The sequence below is a fragment of the Nematolebias whitei genome, chromosome 7, assembly GCF_014905685.2.
Source record: "Nematolebias whitei isolate Nwh7 chromosome 7, NemWhi1, whole genome shotgun sequence".
Lineage (NCBI taxonomy): Eukaryota > Metazoa > Chordata > Actinopteri > Cyprinodontiformes > Rivulidae > Nematolebias > Nematolebias whitei.
In genome coordinates, this window is record NC_056504.1 from 46,242,866 (window position 1) to 46,270,777 (window position 27,912).

At 40.9% G+C, this 27,912-nt stretch overlaps 1 protein-coding gene across 1 annotated transcript; it reads right to left on the minus strand.

Annotated features, from left to right (window-relative positions):
* draxina (dorsal inhibitory axon guidance protein a) lies at window positions 1-27,496 on the minus strand. Its single transcript, XM_037679664.1, has 7 exons — window positions 27,332-27,496; window positions 15,256-15,764; window positions 11,785-11,999; window positions 4,137-4,245; window positions 2,907-2,999; window positions 2,626-2,715; window positions 1-415 (listed from the first exon to the last, which is right to left on the minus strand). The coding sequence occupies exons 2-7, from the start codon at window positions 15,737-15,739 to the stop codon at window positions 303-305; spliced, it is 1,104 nt and encodes a 367-aa protein (XP_037535592.1). The 5' UTR covers window positions 15,740-15,764; window positions 27,332-27,496; the 3' UTR covers window positions 1-302.
* Window positions 27,497-27,912: the final 416 nt, after the last annotated feature.

Below are 27,912 nucleotides of genomic sequence, written 5' to 3' on the forward strand. Positions count from 1 at the left end.
ATTTTACTGCATCAGTGGTGAGGAGAACTAAACAGTTTGCGTTAAACTAGGTGCTTAAGATGGTGCTTTGCTAGAAACTACTCCAAAAAAACAGTTTAGCCACCAGTTATTTTGTGTTTTTAAATGACTAGATGTCTGCATCTGATTTATTATATGTGCGGTTTTGATTTGGAATTGGCAGCAGCAACAAAAAGAACAGCAAGAGAACGTCTTTGAGCACCTAACTGTGTCGTGGCCGTCCCGTCACATTTGTCTCGGTGATGGTGTAGAGATTCTTCACGCTCGTCTCGTCCCTCTCATCTTCATATAGTGATGAAGCCTCCGTGGTCACTGCTGACTGAATCTGGCGCCACGCAGCGGCCCCTCCTTCTAGTCACTCGCCGTTTGCGGTGAAATTTAGCGTAACAGCGAAACCCTGAAAAAATAGGTTCCAAAGGTTTGTTATCTGAAAGACGAAGCAATCAGAAAAAAAAAAAACAAAGCAACATTTTGAAGTTATAGCTGCATGAAACGCGGCTCGTTCTGCTTTGCACTTTGTGGAGTTGCAGCAGCTTTCAGGAAGTGAAAAAAGACCACGTGGCGTGTGGTTTGCAACGGCGCTGTACTGGTCTGAAGTTTCTATAAAATGGACTCTTTCAAAAGCTGAGACTGTCTCCTTTTCAAAGCCCGCTACTCAGCTGCACAATGGAAAGCAAAGGCAGCTAATCATCACGACTAACGGGGAGATCCTGGGTGCTACACAAGCACCATTTCAGAGCATTTACTACGAATATTTCAAATTCTATTCAGTTTATTTATATAGAGCCAAGTCAAAACAGAAGTCGTCTCAGGGCACTGAACAGAAACATTCATATATAAAAATAATAATTTAACATTATTTATCTGAGGAGCAGACTGCTGTGAGTTTAACTTCATCACAAAACTCTCATCTTGAGCATGAAGGCGACAGTGGAAAGGAAAAACTCCCTCACGAGGAAGAAACCTTTAGCAGAAAATGTGTCAGGACAAGCGGACATCTGCGTTTGAGAGGAACAGATACACAATGGCAGGTCCAGAATCACTTTAAGATAGAAATAGTATCAAATGAAAACTATTCATTTTTAACAATTTATTTAGGAAAATGAGATCAATTTGTCCTCTAGTAATTTAAGCCTATAGCAGCATAACAAATCAACCCTAACTATAGGATTTATTTTAAAGGAAAGTCTTAAAACTGGACAATGTGTCAGCTTTACGGACAGAAACTGGAAGTTGGTTCCACAAGAGAGGAGCCTGATAACTGAAAGATCTTCCTCCCATTCTGCTTTTTGAAACTCTAGGAACCGCAAGTAAACCTACAGTCTGAGAGCAAAGTGCTCTGTTAGGAAACTATGGAACAATAAGATCTCAACTAAAAGATGGAGCTAGATTGTTGAGAGGTTTGAATCAGAATAAGCTTTATTATCATTGTACCGGGATACAGTGAAATTATGTTCGTACGGTCGTTCGAAAGATGGGCGGCGTGCACGTTGCTGCTGCTACAAGAGCGCAGACACTTATTCTTTATCAGCATACTTTTAGATAGAAAAAGGTAAAAGACCATGAGGATTGATAGTGGTATTACAAAAAAAGATCTCTTCCCATCTTGTCCTATCAGGACATGATTTGAGACATCAAAAACTCTACCAGCAAGAACATTTATAAACACATTACATATGCATTGATGTCAAGACGTTGAGATTTGTCCATGAAGCACTTTCAGATAGGCCATAGTTCTGATGATGTTGTTGTAAGCCTGCACAGAAGTTCTTGGGGGTGGGGGTTAGCGATAGACAAAGCTTTTTCCTTAGTTTACACATGTCCCAGGAGAAATTTGATAATCGGCCCACATCCGAGGCCAAACGGGGGAGGCAGATTCAGATAAGCCACAATTGTTGATTTTCTTCAGGCAGACTGTTTTTTTCCTGTCAGCCTCGAGTCCTGCTGGAACTTTCCAGATCCAAAATGGACAGATTTATGGTTAATTCACTCCACTGATCCGTGTTATGAGCCTTCGTGAAGGTCGATCTCAACATGCTGGCGAGTCCTAGAAGCCTCAGGTGGCCTGCGATTCTCACAAATTGCCTCCATCTTACAGCTTAGCTCGTAAATCAGCTGATTTTGAGACCTCATACCACAAACCAAACCTTCACACAGACTCGGAAGCTTTGCCACGGCCGAAACTCCTGCCGATGTCTTCTTCAAGTTGATAAAACAGAGCCCCACTCTGCCCCGTAGGTTAGAAGTAAGATTTTGAATTCAATTCTGGATTTGACAGGGAGCCAGTGGAGAGAAGCTAAAACTGGAGAGATGTGATCTCTCCTACTAACGCCAGTTAAGACTCTGGCAGCAGCATTTTGGATTAACTGAAGACTTTTTAAAGAAGTATTTGGACATCCAGATAACAAACCATCGCAATAGCTCAGTCTAGATGTGATAAATGCATGAACCAGTTTTTCTGCATCATTTTTAGATACAATGTTTCTAATTTTAGTGATATTACGCAGGTGGAAGGTGGTAGTTCTGGTAACGTGTTTAATGTGGGGGACAAAGTGCCAGGTGAAATCCAACCTCAGGCTTTGGTTGTAAAATGTTTTCCTCACTCACCTTCCTCGCACATGCAGTCATCGTAGCATTTGTTGTTGAGGCCTCTGTTGTGAGGTTTACACTCGTGTTGTCTCAGGTCACAACAGGAACCTTGAGCAAAACAAAGAGCACACATTGAAATGTTCCCACAGTACTGAAGCAGAAACAGTCTTTGTTGGTGGAATAAAACTCTGCGTAACGTTTACAGAAAAGCTGAACCCAGATCATACAGCTGTCATGTCTGCAGAGGTGAAATAACTAAAACGGTTCTAATCCTGGAAATATTTCATGTTTATACAGACCAGGAAGACAGTCCAGGTGGTGGTCACATGGTTCGACCGCACTAGCATCTGCAGTTATGTTCCCACTGCTGAGGTTCTTGCTCCGCCTCTTGTCTGTATAAGGAAAAATTATTTACTTTATTTAGTCCTGATGCGTGCTCAATAATCCAGGCAGATGCACCTAACCAGGTTGAGTCAGGTCATCTGGACGCATTCTTCTTTGTTGAAACGTTTCGTCTTTTATCCAAAAGACTTCTTCAGTCTGAGGAGCTGCAGTTAGCAGAACTGTTTGTTGGATTGTATACCTGGATTATTGAGCATGGACTTTGTTGTTTTCAACCAGTTTGACACGACTGTCAACAAGGAAGAGGGCCGGCAATGGAGGAGGGGGCGTGCCAAAGAGACCATTTTAGCACCAACATAAGTGGTTTGTTCCACTTTGAAGTAAACTGTTGGGGGAAGAATCAGTTTTGTTGTGTGTTTCCTTGACTGATGAAGCCTTCTGGATTGAAGGCAAAACGTTTCAGCACAAAAAAAAAGAAACTGTCCAGATGACCTGACTGAAAAATGTTGGAGTTTGCATGTTCTCTCCGTGCATGCGTGGGTTTTCTCCGGGTACTCCGGTTTCCTCCCACAGACCAAAAACATGCATGTTAGGCTGCCTTCAGGGCCAGGCCTCCATTGCAAAAGAGATCCGTGATCTCAATGGGATTTCCCTGTTTAAATAAAGGTTAATAATAGTAGTTTTACTTTTATTTATTACAATGCTAACACTTAAAAAAAAAAACTATTTAAAGCACTGTAATCCTGAATCAGTTTGAAAGCTATTCTTTTACTGCAGTTAACTTTTAGCCCCACATAACCTAACCCTGAAATAGATGTATATAGTTATAGATGTATATAGAAAATAAGAAACCTCTTTTATTGAGCTTTGAGTTTATAGACTGCAGCCCAAAAGCTTTAAACTTTTTCCAGGATAAACGCTCAAAGCAGCAAATATTTATTGTCCAGGTGATTACAGCTGCCCGATGTAGACATCAAACAAAAGCATTCAGACAAGCTTCTTAATATTTTGTGTAACTAAAATAACCTTTTCTGGCCCTGTGATTGGCTGACAGCACCAACTGTGTGGGCCTTAACTTACTTCAGCTCAGAAAAGTCTGTCATGAGTGTGGAAATAATAAAGATACATTGCTTACATTACAACCTGCTCACTTCCTATGAAAGTAACATTGCAGCCATGTTGCCAACCTTTCTTCCTGGAAGAGGGCCAGGTATCTACAGGTTTCATGTCCTCGTAGTCCGTCCAGTCAAACAGGGCCATGTCCAGTGTTGGCATCACTTCTCCTTGTCCAGACCTCTGAAAATCAAAGCTTAAATTAGTGGAAACGCTCTGGTTTAATTTGGTACAAGAAACAATCATGCAACAATTAAAGCGTGCTGATAAACATCTGATCACGGTCAGAATATAATAAAAAATAAAGCAGTCTTTGAAGGAATGCCTATCACCCGCCACCTTTCAGTTTTAAAGCTCATCGGTAGTGAAGCAGACACTATAAGGTGGTGCTAAGAGCTCTGCAGAGACTGAACAGTCAGTAAGATCAGTCAACAAGCAGCAGCAGTAAGTTACTGTACGTGTGCAGGTAATTCACTTTAACGAAACACGCTGGGTTGTGACCTGCAGCAGTTATGCTTCAGCGATTTATAAAATGCAGTCAGAGACAACACCGGCAGCAGAGCTTTAGAAAACCATGAGTTATGAACAGAGAGGACGGCTGCCTTCAGATAAACAGATAAACTTCCCATCAGTCTTATTGATACACGTACAGATTCAAACTTCCACGTCATTAAACACAACAGCACTCGAATCAAAGCGTCCTGCAGGTGCTTTATCACTCCTTCACGTTTTAGTTTAACAATATGACTTTTGATTTAAAATATGCTGTCTACATATTTGTATTTATTTAAGTTTATTGTTGTTTTATTATAGTGTTGTTCATGTTGGTGTTTGAGGTTTTTAATCTATCTTTTACTCGTCATGGCGCTGCTTTTTGAAATCTTTGCTCTGCACCACAATTTGTTTTAAAGTGTTTAATTAAAAAAAAAACTAAAATGATTTTTTTATTTTAAGTACAAAACACATTTCACAAGGTAAAACAATAGTTTTGTTGAGCCTGTTAAATACTTTAAAGCTTGACTTAGTTGTGATGTCTGTAGGAGTTGGAGTTAGAATCACTGTACACATAAACTATTATAAAAACTATTTAATTTTTTTATTTTAATAAACTTTGTTAATATGTCATATTACTATCCTGGTGTGTCACTTCATTCTGTCACACGTCATCAAAAGGTGAAGCAATAATTAGTTTTAACTATATGTGTGCGCATTTGTTTGTTTTTTACTGTAAGCAAAATATCTTCCGAATCACTGATTTTCTTTAAACTTTCAGAAAAAAACATAAGATTGAAATTTACAACCGGGCTACCCTTTGTAGCCAGTTCGATTCAAGATGGCCACCAATGAATCTGACCTTAGAAAATAGAAAAAATAAAAAAAATAGCTCTAATTAGGAGAGATCATATTTCTCCAGTTTTAGCTTCTCTCCATTGGCTCCCTGTCAAATCCAGAATTGAATTCAACATCTTACTTCTAACCTACAAAGCTCTCAACAACCTAGCTCCATCTTATAATAGAGATTTTAAATTATTATTTTTATATATGAATGTTTCCGTTCAGTGCCCTAGATGGCTTCTGTTGTGACTTGGCGCTATATAAATAAATACCCTCTTATCACTGAAGTTTAATATTTTACTTATGACTTTATTTTGTCCATTTCAAATCCCCGTCCAGTAAAAGTAAGGACTTTGTTGTAATTGAGTCTCAGCTGCAGCAGCAATAAAAAAATCTCAGTTCACTGAACGTCTAAATCGACAAGTTTTCTCAGTTCTCTAAAAATATCACCATCTAGTCCCATTTGTTAGTTTCCTTCTTTAAATTTCATTTTGAGCGTCCCCTACAGATACAACATAAATATGTGCTCTTTTGATCTTTTGTATTTTAATATTTTTAGTTTTTACAAAGACAACCAGGTAGACGCATAAGTGTAGCAGATGAACTTGTCAGACAGAGCAGGATACTTTTAGTTTCTTCACACGTTTATTCTTATACACTGAAGCTGAATACAACTATCACAGGAAGTGATAAATACTTGATTACGCTGTTTCCTCCAGGCAGTGAAAGCTTTAAACGTCTCTTTCAAGTCGTCTGCGAAGTAACCGAGAGCTTGAAAAGCAACAACAGAAAAAGCATTTTGATGACTGGAGCAGCTGGTTGCATCTTCTAGAATTGCGCCGCTCAAGGTGGCTGCATGTTGGAGCAGCTCTGTTACTTTCATTCTGAGATTTTGCTTTTGGAAACTTTAATTCCTGGTTTTCTGGATGTAAATCACATTTTTTGGATGATTGTTTCCTCTGGTATCAGATGCTGTGCAGCCGGAAGGATTTTTACTGAAACTTTTTAAGATTTGGACATTTGTTATGATGCGTAACCATGGCAACAAGGCTGTTTTCTACAACAACAGCAGCTGATTAACATCTCAAAAGCTCAAATAATATCTCAACTATGGCCCCAACTCTCAAATGAGTTGAAAAGGATGTTATGTGGACGCATTCTCATCTACCTGCCAGCTGTGCTCGAGTGCCTGACCACTGAGATCCTGGAACTAGCAGGAAACACGGCTCACGACAGCGGAAGGACAGGATCGTCCCTCAGCACCTACAGTTGGATGTCCGCAGCAATGAGGAGCTCGGCAGACTGCTGGGAGGAGTTCAGCCCAGCATTCAGGCGGTCCTACAGTCCAGGGGAACTGAGAGGTCAGCCGAGTCTGGATGGATGGATCGGACGGCATCTGCAGCCAGTTTCTTAGGATCCACTGTGGGATGGACCTTTACAAGAGATCCTTCCTGCCTACAGCCATCAGCATCTGTAACATCTCTTAATGAAATGAGGATAACGAGTTATAACAACAAAATAATTTCCCTTTGGGATTAATAAAGTATTTTTGAATTGAATTGAATTGAATTGAATCAACACATGAAAATTATACCCACGTTATTGATTTGCATGTTAATCATGTGATGAACTCCGGGTGTTTTTGATTTCTTTGGTAACACTTCGCTTCAAGTTTGCCATATGTTTAGTTTGAAGCCCGAACGATCGAGGACACACTCTGGTGTAAACATGCAAATAAGAGATAGGGTTGGGGGCAAAAGGTAAAAATAGACTGTTTGAATAAACTGAGCCTTGTTAAAAATAAAAACTGATTGTAACCAAAGAATAAGAAGAAAAGAGAGGATGTTAAGGAACAGTTAAGTTCTCTGTTGTACCTGAATCTGATGACGTAGTTCTTTTAATTGACTCCATCCATCCATCCATCTGTTCGTCCATCCATCCATCCATACATACATACATATATCTTTAAATTCAATTCAATTCAAAAATACTTTATTAATCCCAGAGGGAAGTTAAGTGTTGTCGTAGCTCATCATCCTGGTTCCATTCAAGAGTTGTTAGATGCTGATAGCTGTGGGACGGAAGGATCTCCTGCAGTGAATACGAAAAATCTGTCCACAGATATCGATTCGTCCACCCAGATCCAGCTTGCTGTCAGATCCGGCTGGCCTCTCGGTCCTCCTGGGCAGCAGGGTCGCCCGAATGCTGGGCAGAATTCCTCCCTGAACAATGGTCACTCCTCCCAGCAGTCTGCCGAGCTCCTCGTCGCCACCGACAGACAGCTGAAGGTGCCGGGGGATGATCCCGGTCCTCCTGATGTCACGAGCCGAGTTTCCCACCAGCTCCAGGATCTCGGCGGTCAGGCACTCGAGCACCGCCATCATTTTGACAGGAATTTGTCCACGGAGTCTCCTTTTCAACTCATTTGGGATTTGATGCTGTAGTTGAGGTATTTCAGCTTTTGAGACGTTAATCAGCTGCTCCTGGTTGTTAAAAAAAAACACCTTGTTGTCATGGTTACGCATCGTAACAAATGCCCAAAAGTAAAAAGGGTTCAGTTAAAATCCTTCCAGCTGCACTGCATCCGATACCAGCGGAAACAATCATCCGAAAAAAGTGATATACATCCAGAAAAAGAATAATTAAAGTTTCCAAAAGCAGTAACTCATAATGAAAGTGACAGAGCTGCTCCAACATGCAGCCACCTTGAGCGGACCAAACTTCTTTAAGTGGACCAAACAGTTTGCTAGAGCTCCTCAGACTCATGAAGCCCTCCTGATAAAGGGTGAAACATCTCTAGAAAAAAAACTAAACTGTCCAGATGACCTGACTGAGCATTAATGGATTTGGTGCCTGGATGATTGAGCATGAACTTTGTTGTATGAATGGGTAAATGAGGGCGTAGATTGTAGTGTAAAGCGCTTTAAGTATCTTCATAAGATAGAAAGGTGCTAAGTAATTGCAGTCCATTTACTATTTCCATCCATCCATCTATATATACATGCATGCATACATACATTGTCAGCTTTTCATGCAGTTAATGCATCACAGGAAGTTACAGGAAGTGATGCGTTTTGCTAACAAACCAACAGAGTTGACACCAAATACTAATGTCGATGTCCAGGCATGCATCCATTTTCTATATTTGCTTATCCTTTGGGGGGTTGCAGGACATAAGGTGTATTTTTCCTGCAGTCACTGTGTGAGATGTGAGGGGGGCATCCTGGACATGTCTCCAGTCCATCACATCAACAACCATTCACTATTTTACCCACAACTAGACAATTTAGAGTTACCAGTTAACTTAACATACAAGTTTTTGGTCTGTGGGAGGAAACCCATGAACGCAAGCAGAGAACGTGTAAACTTCACACAAAAAGGCCAGGAGGTAGACAAGCGACCTTGCTGTGAGGTGATCCCTCTAACAACTGCACTGAAGGTGGTAAAAAATAAAAAATAAAATGACTCATCATGATTAGAGCTTCTCGTCTAATATCCTTTTTGTTTGTTTTTTTTTAGATTTGGGAGTTCCATAAATGTAAAAACTCTTCCTAAAGGAAAGACGTCAGATGTGCATTCATGCCACCGCTGCCAAACAAATCTCCCGTGTGATTTCCTACGACCATAACTTTTGCAATAAAACCAAACATCTCTATTGTCATCTTCTTCACCGGGGGAACAAATGATCCGCAGTATAATTAAGTCAGCGGGTCTTCGAGCTATCTCTCGTGGAATACTTTATCCATCAACAAAATCAGCTCCATGTGGAAGCAGATCCATATTTTCACTCCTTTCACCCTCAGGAAATAGGTCTGTGTAAATATCAATTAGATTAATTGTGGGGGGGCTACCTGCTTCTCAGCTGCTCATTAAACCATCAAGAGAAAAACGCGATCGAATTCTAATTAAGAAGCCTTGCAGCAACGCTCTGTCTGTGCTTCAAAAATATTAGATTCAGTAAACAAAGGCTCGCACCGTCTCCTGGGGCCTCGGAGCATATGGACCGTCCCCACACGTCAAACTTGTGCTACGTTGACCCGGAAAACTGGCTTGCTCACACGATGACAAATGGGAGGACAGAATAAAGAACTCCCCAGCCAAACCAAGGCAATAAACAACCTTGCATGAATTTTCACCTCATGATAAATCCACCATAACCTCTTTGTCTAGAGGAAGTTCATGAATATCTGTCCTGCTGTCTTGTTTTTTTTAGCATTTAGGTAAAATTTGGCCACAAGCTTTTGTGACAAATGTGAAAGATAAACTATATGTATAGTGGTTCATTTTGTTTAAAACTGAAGGACCGTCAAGAAGTCAAGCGTGAATAAATGTGGATGGTGGTGACAGGTGGTGAGGGCTGGCTCATGCACCCCTGTAGCTTTTCCAAAACACATGCCACCATTCCACGCCCCCAAAATGCAACAATTACTGTAATAAATAAAAATAAAAGGACGGGCAGCACAGAAAAATAAATGGTATAATTACTATAGTCGTGTGAATCTATAGGCACCTCATGATTCATTTTGGTTTCTATTCAGAGGCCTGTGGTGCAAATATAAAATTATTTTATTAGCGTATACACTGTTTAGCTCTACATTGCAGCGTAAAACTTGCATTAAAACAAGATTTTGTGGACTAAATAATAAGAAAAAGTCAAAATGCTGAGCACATAAGATTTTGTGGCGATATATGTTGGAGCTATTTTACCTGCTTTATTTCAGCATTTCCATGATTTGGGTTTTGGTTCCATAGATGTGGGAATGACTGGTCTTTCGTGGCTCCAAAGAGTTCACCATGAAGTAGGAGCCCACTGTGCTCCATCTGTTAAAAACTAGATGGCAACTCCAAATTGCAAAAAAAAAAAAAAAAAGAGCAGTCTCACTAAACTGAGTGTTTTATGACCTATGAGGCTGTGTTTTACGTTTTTCAAAATAACTCGTGTTCTCAGCCTGGAGACCTGTATTCTAAGCTGTACACTATTGCTCGTTGCCCACATCATAATGTGCTGCAAACATTAATGGAGTCTCCTGTAGGAATGCACTAGTTGACACCAGTCAGCCCAGTGAGATACTGCCTTCAGAAATGGCAGCAGTGACTGACAGTTTTTCTTCCTCCACTTGGGTGGAAATGTGTCCATAAATTGTACACAGCGTGGCTCTTGTCAACATTGTTGTCCCTTCAGCTTCACACAAGTGGAAGTGCTTCCAAATAGCTTTCAGTGCAGAAGGTCATTTATGTCGCGTCTCTGTTGGTCCGGGTGCAGCACTTCTGCATTTCACATTTCACAGTTCTGACATTTATGTTTCTCAACAGGACATTACTACAAGCAAACCACTGTCAAATTTTGACACTTCTAAATTAATACAGAATTGTTTGGCTGCATCAAAAAGTAAACTATAACCCTCGCCTTTCTAATTTTCCAGGATTGAACAGGGTTTTCTCTGAGTTTTAGTCTAAAATCATGCATGTTGGGTTAATTAATTCAATTAATTCAGTTTATTGATATAGCGCCAAGTCACAACAGAAGTCATCTCAGGACACTGAACAGGAACATTCATATAAAAATAATTTAACACTATTTGTCCGTGGAGCAGAATGTTTTGAATTTAACTCCGTCGCAGAACTCTCATCTTGAGCAAGCATGAAGGCGACAGTGGAAAGGAAAAACTCCCTCATGAGGAAGAACTTTTAGCAGAAGCAGGCGCAGGACAAGCGGCCGTCTGCTTCAACCGGCTGGGTTTGGAAGGAACAGATACACAATGGCAGGTCAAGAATCACGTTAAGATAGAAATAGTATCAAATGAATTTACCAATTCAAGGAAATGAGGTCAATTTGTCCTCTAGTAGTCTAAGCTTAAGGCAGCATAACAAGCCGACCCTAACTGATATTTATGAATTGTCTTCATGTTTCAGTGTGCACGTGCAGTTGTGTCTCCATGTTTGTCCGGTGATAGACCGGTGATCTGTTCAGGAAGTACCCCGTCGTCTCTCATTCAATGATTGCTGGAGACAGATACCCACTCCTCATATAGCTTGCACAGCATCAACCAGGTTTAGAAAACCAGTGGATGGTTTATGACGCCAGAACAAGAAAGTGTTAACGGGAAAAAAAAAACAAAAAAACTGCTGGACTCAGAAACCCTGAGGTGCAGTTCTGATCTCATCTCTCTCAAACACTCTGAGCTGGTGAGGTTGGACTGCTGGAGGACATTTTCCACCGGCAGCGTTTTCAGTTTTACATTGTAGAAAATGTCTTTTCTGAGATGAGCTAAGAGGTTTGTGACAGCTTAACGGCAGTAATGGGGCCCATTTTCACTCGATTTCCACAGCAGACTGGATTCACACTGAGACAGCCTTTAATAAGCACTCCGGTTCTGTTGGGGTTACCTGGGGTTTGGTGGAGGCTGGAGGCAGCGTTGGGGGATGCTCGTTCATCACCGTGGTAACCATGGAGGAGCTGGAGTCGAAGAGGCTAATGAAGGGGGAGGGGGGTTCACTGGGTGGGGTCACATCGAGGGAGGGGGAGGTGGACGATGAGAACCAGGAGGGGGGAGGATCTTCAAATATGTCTCTGTCTTTAAACGTCAAGCTCAGCCCGGGTTCTGCACAGAAAGATAAAAATTAATTTTACTACCACAAACTTACGAAGACTAACCCTATTGTTTTTATTACTATAGAGCAGACGGAGCGATAAATAGATCACAACAAAACTTGCTGTCTCCTAACTTCGTCACAACAACGCCCACACGGAGAAACCACATCTTCTGGAAATGGAAATCAATTTTACAGGATCAAAAGTGAAAATTAAAACGCGGGGATTTTTCGTGTTTCACTAGATTTTCCAGATTTTCTTCTTCCACGTCAACTTTGTGTGGGTGAGATCGAACAAAATTCAATCTATGGTGCTCATATAACTTTAATCTTACACATGTTTTGGGTTTTTGTTTCTTTCTTCTTGTATTTTGTGAAATTTGATCCAGATGATGTTTTGTTTCCAAACATGTAGTTCATGTTTATGTAAAGTTATTCATCATTCTCCTGGATTTAGTTGATTGTTTTGTCTCTTATTTATCCCAGATTTGTTCCAGGTTTGTTCCATTTGTCTCCCGTTATGCTCTATTTACTGTTGTATGTCTGTACTTTGTATATGATCAGCTTTAAAATAAAACATTTAATTTTTGGAGTGTATCCGTCTGGTTTCTCGTATCTGAGTTCCCTCTCTTGATACAATCATTGCAACATCTCAGTTCTTCCATCCGTCCATCCATTATCTTTACCCGCTTATTCCATTTTGGGTCACGGGGTTCGCTGGTGCCCATGTCCAGCAATCACTGTGCGAGGGGCGGGGTACACCCTGGATGGGTCGCAAGTCCATCACAGGGCCACATAGAGACAAACGAGACAACCATTCACTCTCTCACTCACACCTAGGGACAATTTAGAGTTACCAATCAGCCTAACATGCATGTTTTTGGTCTGTGGGAGGAAACCGGAGCACCCGGAGAAAACCCACGCATGCACGGAGAGAACATGCAAACTCCACCCAGAAAGGCCCCTGGACCGGGGTTTGAACCAGGGACCTGCTCGCTGAGAGGCAGCAGCTCTACCAGTTGCGCCACCGTGTTGCTCCTCAGTTCTTCCAGTTGGAGAGTTTTCCATAATGGAAATCACCAGATTTCTATATTCTTGGTTTCAGTGATGTCGTGCTCTGATCTGAATTATGAAGCTTCACCGTGATTTTTGTGGACTTCTTTCAGTTTTAAAAGCGATGTTGCTGTGACGATGTGTTGCTGTCAGTTGTCAGTGAGAAGTTTTCACCAGCAAACAGTTTTTTTTCCCACTACGGGAGCATGCTGTTTGTGAGACTCAGTTAGTTTGGTGGCTCCTCAGATTGATGAAGTCCTTTGGATGAAGGACGAAACGTCTCAGCAAAATAAAAAGAAACCGTCCAGATGACCTGACTGAACATTGTTGGATCTCAGTGAGTAGCTTTCTGCTGAGCAAGCATAACAAACAAATCAAATTTGTAATCATAAAGATTGTAGCAAAAAGTCAAATGAAACTATTAAAAATATCTGTTTTCCTGTCTTGTTTGCACATGAACGATCTCTATACGTAAGTATAGAAACCTGTTTCCAGTGTAATACCGTGCTTGTGAATCCACTGTACTTTCCATGCCAAGTCACTAGCTGGTGCTGGGAGCTTTATATTTTAATGACATGTGCATGTGCTTCAACAACTCAATCTCAAGTGAACACAGATTTATCCAAAATGGTGAATGCATGAATGTTTGTTTGGACCAAGGATGAGGTTGGGTCGCTCCCATATCAATACACGTTGAAAAGGATGAGCAGCACAAACAGCACTCTGCTGTCTGCCATCGTTGCTGTTTGTTGACTCGCGCAAACACAAAACACCGTCGACTGCATCTGTCTGTGGTGCGCACGTGCAACTTCTCACCGATGCTTTCCAGAAAGCTCCACTCTGAGACCTGGATTCAAAAAGCTTCTGTTTCAGAGAAACAGTGTTGTCGTTAGGGCGGGACAATAATTCGATATATGTCACGATACTTTTGTTCGATAACGGTGATATGAGTTTTAAGCACATTTTCGATATTTCGATATGATTACAGCGCTTCACTGACGCGTTTATTTTTCTGTTCGGGTTGAAGCAGCCGCTTCATTTTCAACCCGAACAGAAAAAAACGCGACACAACGATGTAAGTGCGTGGTGACGTAGATGTTACGCAGAGCTCGAATCCAGAAGGAGTTAGCAGTAGCAGGCCAAGCTAAGCTCCAATGCGCTGTATGTTTTTGCTTCAAAATAAGTTCCCATGACCGTCAGAATGTGACTGAACAAGCTTTCACAAGCAAAAAGAAAGCAGATGACATAATTGATGAGAGGAAAGACTAATTCGACAGTATGGAAGTGGTTCGGCTATCTAAGATCCGTTAAACTGCAAGTTTCAGTGAGTGCGCTGCAAAACGTGCCGGTGGGATCAAATCTATCTTGTTCCACCATCTCTAGAATATGCTGAGAGTCAGAAGATGAAGCACAATAAAAGTTTGAGCCAACATGTCCCAACGTTTAAAAGGTGAACATTAATTTATTTGTACAATTTGTTCAGTTTTTCTGAGGCTTTTTTATTGTTTATATTGATATCGGAATTATATCGTTAGACCGAAATTAAGAAATATATCGTGATAAAAGTTTTGGCCATATCATCCAGCCCTAGTTGTCATGTACACAAACGGCCAAAAAACAGCTGAAATGCTTTTTCACTCACAAACTGGTACAGTGTTCCCTCATTTATCACGGGTGTTAGGGACCCCCACCTCGCACCCGTGATAAGTGAAAAACCGTGAAGTAGGAATACAGTAGTCCAAGTTGTATAGTTGCAAGTAGTAGTTTATTATATATATGAAGGTGTTATAAACTCTTCCCACACTCTTAAATTTTCTAAACAATGTTTCTAAACTCTCTAAAAGAGCACAGCATGTCATGATTTCAGCTCTCTGCCTCCTGCTGCGCTTTGCCATCTGTGAGAGCTTTTGGCCACGCCCACTTCTCCGGTGCAGAACGGAGATGTAACACGCTGCAGGAGGAAGCGTTTTCTGCAGCTTGTGGGCTCTGCACAATTTATTTTAAATAAAAATTCCATGCCGATCATGCAGCTCGTCCATCAATCTGCCAATTGTGTGTCATGTCCTATCTTATTTTTAAAAACCGTGATAGAGCGAGACCGTGATAAACGAAGCGTGAAGTAGCGAGGGACCACTGTACTGGAAAACACTGACATGCAGTCCTGATGCATGCTCAACTTCTGATTCTATTTGTCTGGATGTGTTTGAGACTCACCTTTTCTGTGTCTCATCTTATCACGTCGGCTCCCTTGTCTCCTGTACTCAGAAGGGTGCCCTTGTCCATTCCCATGCCCTCTTCCCTTACGTGTCCCCTGGAGCTGGTTTTCCTGGGCCCGGGTTTGACTCTTTGTGCTCAGCCGAACTCTGTCCCTGCTGGGGCCCATTTCCACTCTCACTGGGCTCAGACCCTCCAGGCCTGTCCCATCGTCCTCAGGTCTGGGCAGAGGATGTAGGGCTCTGTGGGAAAGGAGCCCGGCTCCACCCTTGGCAGAGCGGGCCCTCTGGCTGCCGTGGCCCCTGCGGTCCCTGTCGTAACTGTGGCCCTGCAGAACTTGATGGGGGTACTGTAAGGCATTGCTGCCATCTGCTGAGGTTTGTGCCTTTCTCCTCTTGTCAAATGGGGCTCCAGGATCAGCAGCATGTGACAGGGCCAGGACGGCAAACAGGAACACCAGAACCAAGATCCTGAAGAACTCCATTTTCTATGCAGCGCAACGCCTCCTGCTGGGGGGGTGAAAATACATTTCAGTACTGCAGATTTTCTTACAGTCAACAAAATCCTAAAGGAAGCAGATTCTGCAAGTAAAATTGATAAATCAAAATTAAATGACAAATGTATTTTGTAATTAAACAACTGAAGGTCTTATACAACCACAAACATTATTTCTTCAGGTTTTGACTCTTACAATTGCTTTACATCATGACCTTTCTTTCACTTTAACATTAAATTTGCTTTATTTAATTCTTAAAATTATTTGAAAAAAGTAAAAATAGGCATTATCAAATATTTTCTTGCCTAAAGGAGACTTTCCCGCATCGCTGATTCTTGTTTCTCTTCTTTAAAATGCCTTTTCTGTATTCACTCCTCTACCTTCTTATTCAATACGAGACACTGCACTGCGCACATCTTTCATCACTGTCTGTTCAGTGGTCTCCAGAGCCCACAACTGTACCTTTCATTACAAAAGTAAACATTTCTGTGAGGTGTGACAGAACTGATTCATGAGATCCATATATCTGAATTATTAGTGTTTCACGTCAGTAGAACCTGAATAAAGAAAATGAATTAAAATCAAAGGGAAAAAAAAGGAAAAAATGTTTCATTTCAAGGTACCACTGAAAAAAGCTTAAATTATAAACAGAATACAATGATTCTTGGTTTAACAAGAATATTCCATCCATCCCTTATCTTCCACTTGTTCTAAAGTCGGGTCTCGGGAGCAGCAGTTTGAGCAGGGAGGTCCAGACATCTCTTTCCACAGCCACCTCTTCCAGCTCTTCTGGGAGGACTCCAAGGTGTTCACAGGCAAAACAGAGAGATATAGTCTCTCCAGCGTGTCCTGGGTCTTCCCCGGGGTCTCCTCCCAATTGAATATGCCTTAAGCACCTCCCTTTGGAAGTACCCAGGGTCCATCCTTACCAGATGCCCGAACCACCTCAAATGGCTCCTTTTGATGTGGAGGAGCAGTGGTTCTACTCTGAGTCTCTCCTGATATCTGAACTTCTCGCCCTGTCTCTAAGGGAGAGTCCAGCTACCCTGCAGAGGAAGCTCATTTCAACCGTATGTATCCACAATCTCATTCTTTCATTCACCACCCAAAGTTTGTGGCCGTAGGTGAGAACGTAGACCGACCGGTAAACAGAGAGCTTTGCCTTACAGCTCAGCTCTCTCTTCACCACAACGGACCGGCACAGAGTCCACAATACTGCAGACACTGCACCAATCCTTCTGTCAACCTCACGCTCCATCCTTCCCTCACTCATGAACAAAACATCAACATACTTGAACTCCTCCACTTGAGGCAGAGCCTCACTCTCGACCCGAAGAGAGCAATCCACCCTTTTCTGACTGAGGACCATGGCCTCAGATTCTGAGGTGCTGATTCTCATCCCAGCCACTAACTCTGGTCGGGAATGGATGCCTATCTCCAGCAGCCACTGTGCAAGAGGCAGGATACACCCTGGACAGATCACAAGTACATCACAGGGCCACCTGAAGACAAATACCCATTCACACTCTGACACTTAGGACAATTTTAGAATTACCAAATAATTTAACATTCATATCTTTGGTCTGGGGCATGAAACCAAATGATCCGGAGAAAATCCACATGTGCATGGGAAGAACGTTCAAACTCCACTCAGAAAGACCGGGAGGCTAACTTGTGGCCTTCTTGTCAAGAGGCAGCAGCATCACTAACCGCTGCTCTGCTGTGTCGCCCACATTTGATTTAATTAATTTATTATTGACTTTCCCTAAAACTCAGGAGGAACATCGTGGGTTCTGTCCCAGCCGTGGACCAGCTCTTTACCCTTACTAGGTTCCTCCAGTGAACATGGGAGTTTTCCCCATGTGTTTTGCAGACTTGTAGAAGGCATTAAAGCATTATTGTTCAACCTATTTTTATTACTTTTTATTAGACACTTTTAGCCATACCATCAAATATTAAGCACAACAAGTCTTTTCTAAATAAAACTGGTGTCATATAATGTAAGATGGCATGTTTTGAACTTGCTTCGTCCTCTGTTTAAACTGAAATAATCCATCGTCACAGTCCCACAGAGCTGTTCTGTTGTTGTAGCAGGCGGGTCTTTTGTGTTAAAAGACAGGCTGCGGTGCAGGGCAAACAGAAAATCAATGAGAAAGAAGTATTGAGCTGTTAGTGATGGCGAGTGTGTTCTCTCAGCCTGAGAGGTTGAGTTTGGGGGGTTGATGAGGTCTTTGGTCTTTCATCACACTAAGTTGAACGAAGCACACCCTTGGGTGCATGTAGGAGTTAGATATGTGGCGGGCAGAGAGGATGCTGGGAACGTCAGGGGAAATTTGCAGTGCCAGTGCAAGTGTCACCCCGGGGATTTGGAAGCAGAGTGTGTCAGCTGGCTTCTGGGAGTTCAACCAGCTGTGCTGTTTATACTGGAGTGAGAGGCTGGCTGCTGGGGGGAGAGGTTTATTTCTAAATGGACCTTTTGGAGGTCAAAGGTTAGAGACATCAGCTGTGACAAGTAGTGTTGTGTCAAAGTGCTGGATCAAGTAAATCCGAAAAGGGAGATTTATAAAAGAAATAAATCAAACGTGGATGAAAAAAGTAAACCAGTGTTGACCTTTAATGACCATTTCTCTTTTTTTTACTGATGCGTTCAGCAGCCTCAGTACCACCGGCACAAAGTCTACATTCACAGTAACACGGACTCTGGTTGAGAGGACAACAAAAGTAATCAAACTGTGTCAAGAAAAAAATCAAAGAGTTTTAATGTTACTTAATTTAACATGCTTTCACACCAGTATATTGTTCTTGAGAAAAATAGCTGTTTTATTAGCCTTAAAACAATTTTTAAGTCACTCATTTAGCTAGCTATTAACCTATACTGCCTCTTTGTCAGATTTACATGCACTATGACTAATGTCACGACTGATATGGTTCTAACCGGAGCTTAATTTGAGCCGGATCCTGCAGGAACAGGATCCGGGTACTCCCTTATTTTGACAGGGTGCATCTCGGTAACTGCTTGGACCCAGTAACTCTCAGGCTTGCTAATTATGAAGTTATGAACAAACATGACTGCCTTGAACGAATAAAGCTTATGTTGGATATGTAAACTGAAAATAATTACATAAACACTCATTTTAAACACAACAGCCACTTACGACTTCTTAATGCCACATACGAGCTGCCTCTTCAAGTAGCATTTCTGCGTCTACCCTTAAAAAATCTCCCGCCCCTAAAAGAGTGGTGGGGGTGAGTGCCGAGCTAACCAGGCAGTCGTATGTGGGCAGGAGCCCACAGGCAGCAGACATGAACAGATGGAGGAGGCGCCTGGAGGTTTCACATGTGGAGTTGGACAACAGGACAGTGAATTCAGTGGAGAAGACAAAATGCAGGAAATCGCATCTACTTTATTAATAAATTTCTGGAGGACCCCCAGACCCCCCACCCCCAGGTGGCCTGTCCAGTATTTGTGTTTCAGCATTGATCAGTTTACAAATTAAGCCCTGGTTCTATTCATAACTATTAAACACTTCAAAGTTGTCTATCCCTTTAGAATTGACTCAAACCAGACTAAAAATAAAAGTTTTATGTTATTTTAAAGTTCAGACCAGGAGCAACTCTACAATACTGAAACTATGAGACAAAAAACTTGGAAGTTATTTGAATTACACACTGATTATGATTATGTTCAATTGTACGTTTTTAATTATTTTTAACTAACACTAGATAAATCTTGTCTATCTATCTATCTATCTATCTATCTATCTATCTATCTATCTATCTATCTATCTATATGTAAATATATATTTTTCTTTTTTCAGTGATGAGGACAAAAATGACAAAAATTCTTCGTTTTCCATACTTAGTTTTTTTCACTGCCAAAAAGCAAAGAAGTAAAGTATTTATTGTATGTGTATGTGCCTGTTAACAAAATATATCATAATCTACTGGACAATATTTAATTAATCTTTTATTTTTTTTTAAAATCATTGGATGTGCATCTACATGTTATTACATTTTGAAGTCAGTCTATGTCAAGTTGGTCGCCTCAACCAATCAATGTTATTGAACAGCAAAATGGCTACAACTCTGTCTAATTTACAGATACCATGTTAATATCTGGCGTGGTAGTAGCTGAGAATCATACCCAACATATACTCTGAGTGTGACGTCAGGTGATATAACATGAGATATGGTTAACTTCAAGGTTGGGCCAAAATGACTAGAGCTCCATCCTTTCACATGAGATAATTTTAGTCTAAGTCTGGCATGAAAGGTGGTGGGTAATATACATTCTCTCAAGGAATGCTAAGCTTTTATTTTATTTACCATCAGTGATATTGAAGGTGTTTAGTATTAGATTTTTTTCTTAGTCTTTTATCTACTCAAAAGAGAAGATAAAAAGTTATTCCAAAGTCTCAACTTTTTCCCCACAGCAATATTACTAAATTATTCTAAAAAAAGAAAAAGCTGGTGGAGCGCTCTTCTTTGTTAAAGGGGCGACAGGAGATGCAGAAGAGCACAATCACAGAAATATCACAGCAATATTTGCCTCCAAAGAAATGAATTTCCCCAATAAAAAAAAGAAGGAAAGACGTGACGCCTCCATAGAAACAGAAGACTCCCCATCAACACTGAGGCCTCAATAGACCTGTCAAGTGGAAGGGGAATGTGGACGAATATCTCCGCACAGCAGCGCATCGTTTTCCTCTTTCAGACGTTCGTGTGCTGCTAACAGGTGGCCCTTTGAGGAGGCGCAGAGCGAGCACGATAATGGAGCTCTCTGGGTGGCATTCTGGGTTTAGAGCGCAGCCTCCTGTGTGTAATAAACAAGCACAGCCTCCTGCCAGCCCTGCGTATTATGCACGGCTGTGTGGTGTCGGAGGGGCGCAGCAGGACGAGCATCTGCACCGAGGTGATGGGACGCCAAACGAGGAGCCTTGACAGGTTTCCTTCCCAAAGGGGATAATCTACTCCAATGGCAGCATTTAAACTGAAGCCAACAGAGAAGATATCACAAACTGAGCTGGAACTTCAAGAACACCAGAGAGTTTTTGTTGAAATACCTTCAAAACTTATTTCATGCAACATTCTATTACATGCAAGTACAATGAGTTTATTTATATATATACATATATATATATATATATATATACCGTGTATTATTTGTTGAATGTGATTAATTCCAGCAAAATATGGTCAAGATCACAGAGAGGTGTTTGTTGCAGCCACATAATTCAAAATGATGAAACATTTCTTGAAATAATTTCATTAAAAAACTGAAAAAACATAATCCTTTGTCTTTTTTAGTTTTTTTTTTTTTTTGTCACCACAGTGTTCTTTGTTTATTTGTGCATATTTCTATTAAAACAGGACTGTTCACTGTGTGTACCTGCATCAGCTTTAAAACAAACAGATACGATTTCATCTTTCATTTCAAAGGTTTCACAAACTTTCAGATTTTTTTGGGGGTCTGTTTTTAAGGAAACAGCAGTACACAGACGAGTGTGGATCAAGTTTAACAAACTGAACATCAAAGCTTCAAAACTCTAAAGTCTGTCGGATTTCAAGGTTGCAAAACTGGAAAAGAAAATCTTTTTGTATTATTTATTTTTTAAAGCCACTCAATCGCTACTTTGTTCATCTGAAAAGGGAAAAATTTAGACATCCCAGCTTAATTCAATTCAACTCAGTTGATTTCTATAGCACCAAGTCACAACAGAAGTCGTCTCAGGACACTGAACAGAACCGTTCATATATAAAAATAATAATTTAACACTTTTTATCTGAGGAGCAGAGAGATTTGAGTTTAACTCCATCGCAGAGCTTTCATCTTGAGAAAGCATGAAGGCGACAGTGGAAAGGAAAAACTACCTCATGAGGAAGAAACCTTTAGCAGAACCAGGCTCAGGACCATCGGTCATCTGCTTTGATCGGCTGGGTTTGAGAGGAACAGATACACAATGGCAGGTCAAAAATCACATGTTAAGATAGAAATAGTATCGAAAACTATTCAATTTTAACAATTCATTTAAGGAAATGAGGTCATTTTGTCCTCCAGTAGTCTAAGCCTATAGCAGCATAACAAGCCAACCCTAACTATAGGATTTATCAAAAAGGAAAGTCTTAATCCCAGTCTTAAACTGGACAATGTGTCAGCCTCACGGACAGAAACTGGAAGTTGGTTCCACAAGGAGGAGCCTGATGACTGAAAGATCTTCCTCCCATTCTGCTTTTAGAAACTCTAGGAACCGCAAGTAAACCTGCAGTCTGACAGCAAAGTGCTCTGTTGGGAAAATATTGAACAATTCAGATCTCAAATATAAAATGGAGCTAGGTTGTTGAGAGCTTTGTAGGTTAGAAGTAAGATTTTGAATTTTATTCTGGATTTGACAGGGAGCCAATGGAGAGAAGCTAAAACTGGAGAAATATGAGCTCTCCCACTAACTCCAGTTAACTCTGGCAGCAGTATTTTGGATCAACTGAAGACTTTTAAAAGAAGTTTTTGGACAATGTACCATGCTATTACACTTTTTTAATATGACTAAACAAAGTTAATGATATTATGTTTTTTACATCACTGAGCCAATATAGAGTTGTAATAAATAAAGTTTTAATTTCAGGTGAAAACACTAAACTAATCTTTGTTGACTTGTCAACACAACGTCAATAGCATTTTTTTTCAAATCATTGTTTCAAGCGCGCACATGAACTTTACATTAAACAGAAGATCATAAATAGAGTATTCTTAGAGATGACCCACTTTGGTCGGCTTTAGTTTAGCCTCGTTGAGTTTACGAACGTCTGAGCTCAGACGGCGCTGGGGGAGAAATTGTGCAATATAAATGTGCAATTTAAAACATAATCAAATCCTAAAATCAATTCTGTATTTTTAGGAAGCATGAGTGGGAAGCTGAGATCGCGCAGTAATAGTTTACAATAGTAGAAAACACAATTTGTATGTATGAGCGCGCTTTTCTAAGCACAGCACTCGGAGCGAGACGGCCACCCGGGAGACATGAATCAGAGCCGAGTGTGTAAGTATAAAATGATTGGTAATCTGGCAACAAATTGCAATCCAGGCACTACTGGAGTGCGGGGTGATTAAGCTCTGATGAGATCAGAGACCTCTCTCCAGTCTGTGATCAACTGGTCAGTCCCTAAAGCGATGCGGCGCTTCAGTGACAGACTCGTTAAAAGAATATACTTAACAGAGCCTGAACCCAGATCTGCGGCCGAGCAGAGGCTGGAAATGAAAAGCAGCAAGGCGGAACAGGAGGCGACCCCGGCATTAAACGGCTACACGTGCTTCACCTGCTGCGACACCAGACCTCCAGGAGCCATCTGCTCATGTTGTTTTATCTCTCCGAGCAACCAGCAGGGCCATAAGGATCCGGCAAAACAAAGACTCAAGGAACAGGAGAGCAGCCGTGTCCAACACAGATCACCTACACGGCACCTTGTTTGTCTTCTGTCCTCATGCAGAGATTTGAGGAGAAATAACAGCAGCCGATAAATGTTAGAAAAGCTAAAATGATAACAATTAAATATCACAAACCAGCTCATTATAGGTTTTCTGGCTTAAGTTTTTTTGTTTTTTTTTGTAGACTTTAGGTCAGTTTGTGGCTTAGGAGGAACAAAATGTCTTCTTTGCGCTGCACGTTTCAGTGATCAGCAGCTCAAGTGTGTACTCCAGTAGTACAGAAACAAGTAAACCTACGGTTGAATTCATTTCAATTCAATTCAGTTTATTTATACAGCGCCAAGTCACAACAGAAGTCATCTCAGGACACTGAACTGAAAGATTCATATATATATATATATATATATATATATATATATATAAAGTAATAGTAAGTTAATAACATCTGAGGAGCAGACTGCTTTGAGTTTAACTCTATTGCAGAACTCCCATCTTGAGAAAGCATGAAGGCGACAGTGGAAAGGAAAAACTCCCTCGTAAGGAAGAAACCTTTATCAGAACCAGGATCAGGACAAGCGGCCATCTGCTTCGACCGGCTGGGTTTGGTAGGAACAGATACACAATGGCAGGTCAAGAATCACTTATTAAGAAAGAAATAATATCAAATGAAAACGATTCAATTGCAAAAAATCATTATGAGAAATGAGATCAATTTGTCGTCTAAGCCTATAGCAACATAACAAGATGACCCTAACTATAGGATTTATCAAAAAGGAAAGTCTTAATCCCAGTCTTAAAACTGGACAATGTGTCAGCCTCAGGGACAGAAACTGGAAGTTGGTTCCACAAGAGAGGAGCCTGATAACTGAAAGATCTTCCGCCCATTCTGCTTTGGGAAACCATAGGAACCACGAGTAAGCCTTCAGTCTGAGAGCAAAGTGCTCTGTTAGGAAAATATGGAACAATAAGATCTGTAATAGAAGACGGAGCTTAGTTGTTGAGGGCTTTGTAGGTTTTGAATTCAGTTCTGAATTTGGCAAATTCAAAATGGATTTGATGAATGTACGGTCGCGAGTGAATTTGTAGAAACTCTTCCCAAATAATGATAAATAAATAAAAAACACAGCTGATGTGACTGGAGCCTAAAAGTTCCAGTTTTGTCTCAACAGTCAAAGAAAATTCTTCCACAAACTTTGGGGCTTGTCAAAAATCGTTTTGGTTCGTTTCTGTCTGGATTATTTTTATTTATTTTTTTTGTGGTTTTCTGCCAATCATGGAGCTTTCTGTGTCTCAACCATGTGACAGACGGGGTCATCAGAAGGTGATTTATTTCAAGGTTCAAGGGTCTTTGTCATTCGCATCACATGTGGTACATGAGATTGAATGAAATTGTGTACACAGGGTCCCAGTTACATCCAACAATAGCAAAAATATAAAGTGCAAAAAGAAGCAGTATATAAGGATCTAAGATATATACCAAGACAAACAGCACGCTAAAGATCCAAGATATGTGCTAATCACTAATAGTGCAAAATCACTCATTTTGACCTTGGAGTTCAGCTTGAACTGTTTTAGATGGTTTCTTTGGCTCTTTTCTACCATCCCCACTATTTGTCTGATAAACCTGGAGCTGCATTTCCTCTTGCGTCCACATCTTAGGATGTTGGCTACTGTCCCACACTTTTTAATAATATGGGCACCTGTGGTCAAATGGACATGAAGCCACTTATAGATGGACATGTAGCCTTTACTTTAACAGCGATAACTATAATCTTGTTTCTGAGCTCCTCAGACAGCTTTGGCTTTTTTTTTTTTCTTCTGTTCCGTGATCAGTGCGGTGCCCACAAATAGACCAAACTAATCAGTTTGTTCCCTTTACACAGGCTGAATAGTTGATAGAAAGCTGGACAGCACCAGTGAAACTAGCATCTCTTTGTAAAATTGGCACCAAATCATTCTTTTATTCACCACGTTACATATTAAAGGTATGAAACGTGAGACGTTTGCTTTGACTGGATCAAAATGAAGCGTCGTTTCAATGAGCTGCAACAAAAAGGATCCTAATCTGTAATTATCACAAGGAAAGTGCATCAGTGTCTGTTGTTCCACAAATACAACCACAGTTAGCCACTGTAATGTAGCTTTGCCAAGAATGCTGAATGTTTGATGTGTAAACACTTGTTTTATTATTTCTCTTGGATAAAATATGTTTAGTTGTTGTCCCTACATGAGGCTAAATACAATCTTAATAAGTGATTACAGCGCTTTTGCACAGTAAATGTGTGCCAAGCTGCAGCTAACGTCATAAAAACTTCATTTCCTCAGGGGCCAATACTCCCGACTTCAGCGTTATAAAAGTGCTTTGTCTCCCAAATCCTCAACAATCAACCCTGGTGGGATTCACACATTTATTTATGTGTGGGGGGATTTTTGCAGGTCTGTGTTGAAGCAGCACAGGGTGATGAGAAAAAGAGCTGTAAGGAAGGTCCATCTGTCAGCAGGAGAACCAGAGCAGGGATCGAGGAGGCACGGAACGATCCGCTGGTAATTTGGATGCTGGCACAACAGATGTGGGCCGAGAGCAGAGCCTTGTGTCTGATGCAGGGTTAACACCGGCAGCATCTTGTTCGAGGGCAGCAACACTTTCGCTCTGCCTGCAACACAAATGCACGCTCGCAGCAGGGAAACCTCCATCAGACGCCCACGCAGAGGCGTGTTTTAAAAGTGCTGTAAGACGCACAGTCTGCAAGCAAGAAGCCCGGGCGTCCCACTGAGAGGAGCGAGACAAAAGGGAGGAGGGCGAGACGGGGGTGAGAAACTGGGAGAAAACGAGAAAACAAGGCGTAAAGCTGAGAGAAAGAATAAAAATAGGAATCAAAGGGTTTTTTTTTTTTTCTCGTCTAGATTATAAGTCTATTAATTCCTGACAGATACATAAACACCAGCTGAAGGCCCTCATACACATCAAAGCTTTGGCTGCTGCAACAGCAACAAAACCTCTGCTGACCCCTCAGATGTGGACACCTGCACCGGGATATATTGTCATCCCACATGGGAACAGTTTGACCCACCAGCAGGGGGGCAACCGCTTCTGTTGGAGATCATTAAGTGAAGCATGCAGAGTAATTATATGAACCCAAAGTTTCTTCTCCACCCCGGGTTCGTGGCACCGAGCGCCTCTGACTGCATGCCAGTTCTGATCAAACACATGCTGCCGTGCTTGGCAGCATTTGTAGCAAGTTTCACACCCCGGTGCAAAATAAGGCTGGGTGTTTGGCAATTATCTCATTTAGATTAGGAGCCACAAAGGGCTGCGTTTAAATGAACCCTCTGCAGAAATAAGGTGCTAAATAAACAGCTTCAATAAGAGGTTTGAAACCTTGATCAGGCGTGTCCTTGAGTTTTATCTTCTGTATTTGTGCATCAGATTGTTGTCACCCCCACTCTATCACTTCTGATTGACTTGCTTTTAATCTACATTACGCCCTAAAGATGAGGAGAAAAGGCTTATTTTTTTTAACTTTTAAACAAGTCGCTCTCTCGTCGTTTCTCATGTGTTTTCTGAAACTGGTTTTTATTGTCAGGTGTTTATCTTGATTTAATGTTTATCAAAAATGTACCACCTTTAGTGGCGCATTTATAAATGACTAATCGATAATGCAGTTATTATTAATTCACTCGATAAACCATTAATAAACAATTGGGTAAAAATGACTGATTTCTAGGTGAAAATGAGCAAATAGTGGTCAGACAGCTCTTATAATAATCTGTCCAGCAGTGCATGTGCATTTGTACACACAGTTATTTTTTTTCTAATAAATGATTATTTCTTTGTGAAACTCTTAAATAACTTGTTTATGAAGCATTAATAAATCACGTGCAACACCAGCTTGACTCTAGTTTTTTTTAATCAGAGAAACAAAAAGGGACCATTTTTATTAGAATTCATTTTTGCGTTAATAAATAGAGAAATTGTGAAATAAATATTTAGACTGGAACAATAAGTAGACTTGTTCTGAAAACACAGTTCTTAGAATTTAAATCGCCACAAAGTCACTGCAAAGCTCTTCGGAGCATCCCAGAAACACTTGAAGAATCAAAAAGGAAGAAATGAAAGCAGCCAGGTAATCTGACGGATGAGGATTGGGATTATTTCTTACTTTAGGGTTGTTTGTCGCAGTTCTCCTGTGGTTCTGTTCGGGGTTCGAGCAGCAGCTGGCTCATGTGGATCCAGGTAGAACCCAAACCTGTGAGGTCCGCTCCCGGGACGATGTGTCCAACATCCGGACTCTGCGCGCTCTTATGGAGCTGCTGAGAGCGACGGCAGCTCCGGGTGCGCGCTCCCGGGTGCGCGCTCCCGAGCTGCAGCTGAAGCAACAAATCCAAAGATGTTCATGTAATTTTCCTCTGGTCTCACTTTTTACCCGGAAAACACCATTTTGTTGTTGCTGTTGATGAAATTTGAACAAAGTTTTAATATAAATTTGAAAAAAGATGAAAAAAAAAAACAACTGTTGCTACAAATATTTGATTTATTGAATCAGCTCTTCCAAGTAATTTGATTAGTTCTAATTTCAAATTTTGCAAAACATATTTTATTTAAAAATAATGAGACTTTTAAATGGAAAACAGCATTTATTTGTGCTAAAATTAACTTCTTTTTTTTAATTACTTTTGAAAAGTGTTAAATAAAAGTTTTTTTAAATTTATTTAATGTTTTGTGATTCACCAAAAATTAACC

Coding starts and splice junctions, on each gene's coding strand:
- draxina (XM_037679664.1), bottom strand. CDS start 15,739: ATGGAGTTCTTCAGGATCTTGGTTCTGGTGTTCCTGTTTGCCGTCCTG. Junction 4,246..11,784: donor CAGCCTCCACCAAACCCCAG/GTAACCCCAACA, acceptor TTTGATTTTCAG/AGGTCTGGACAAGGAGAAGT. Junction 2,716..2,906: donor CCACCTGGACTGTCTTCCTG/GTCTGTATAAAC, acceptor GTTTTGCTCAAG/GTTCCTGTTGTGACCTGAGA.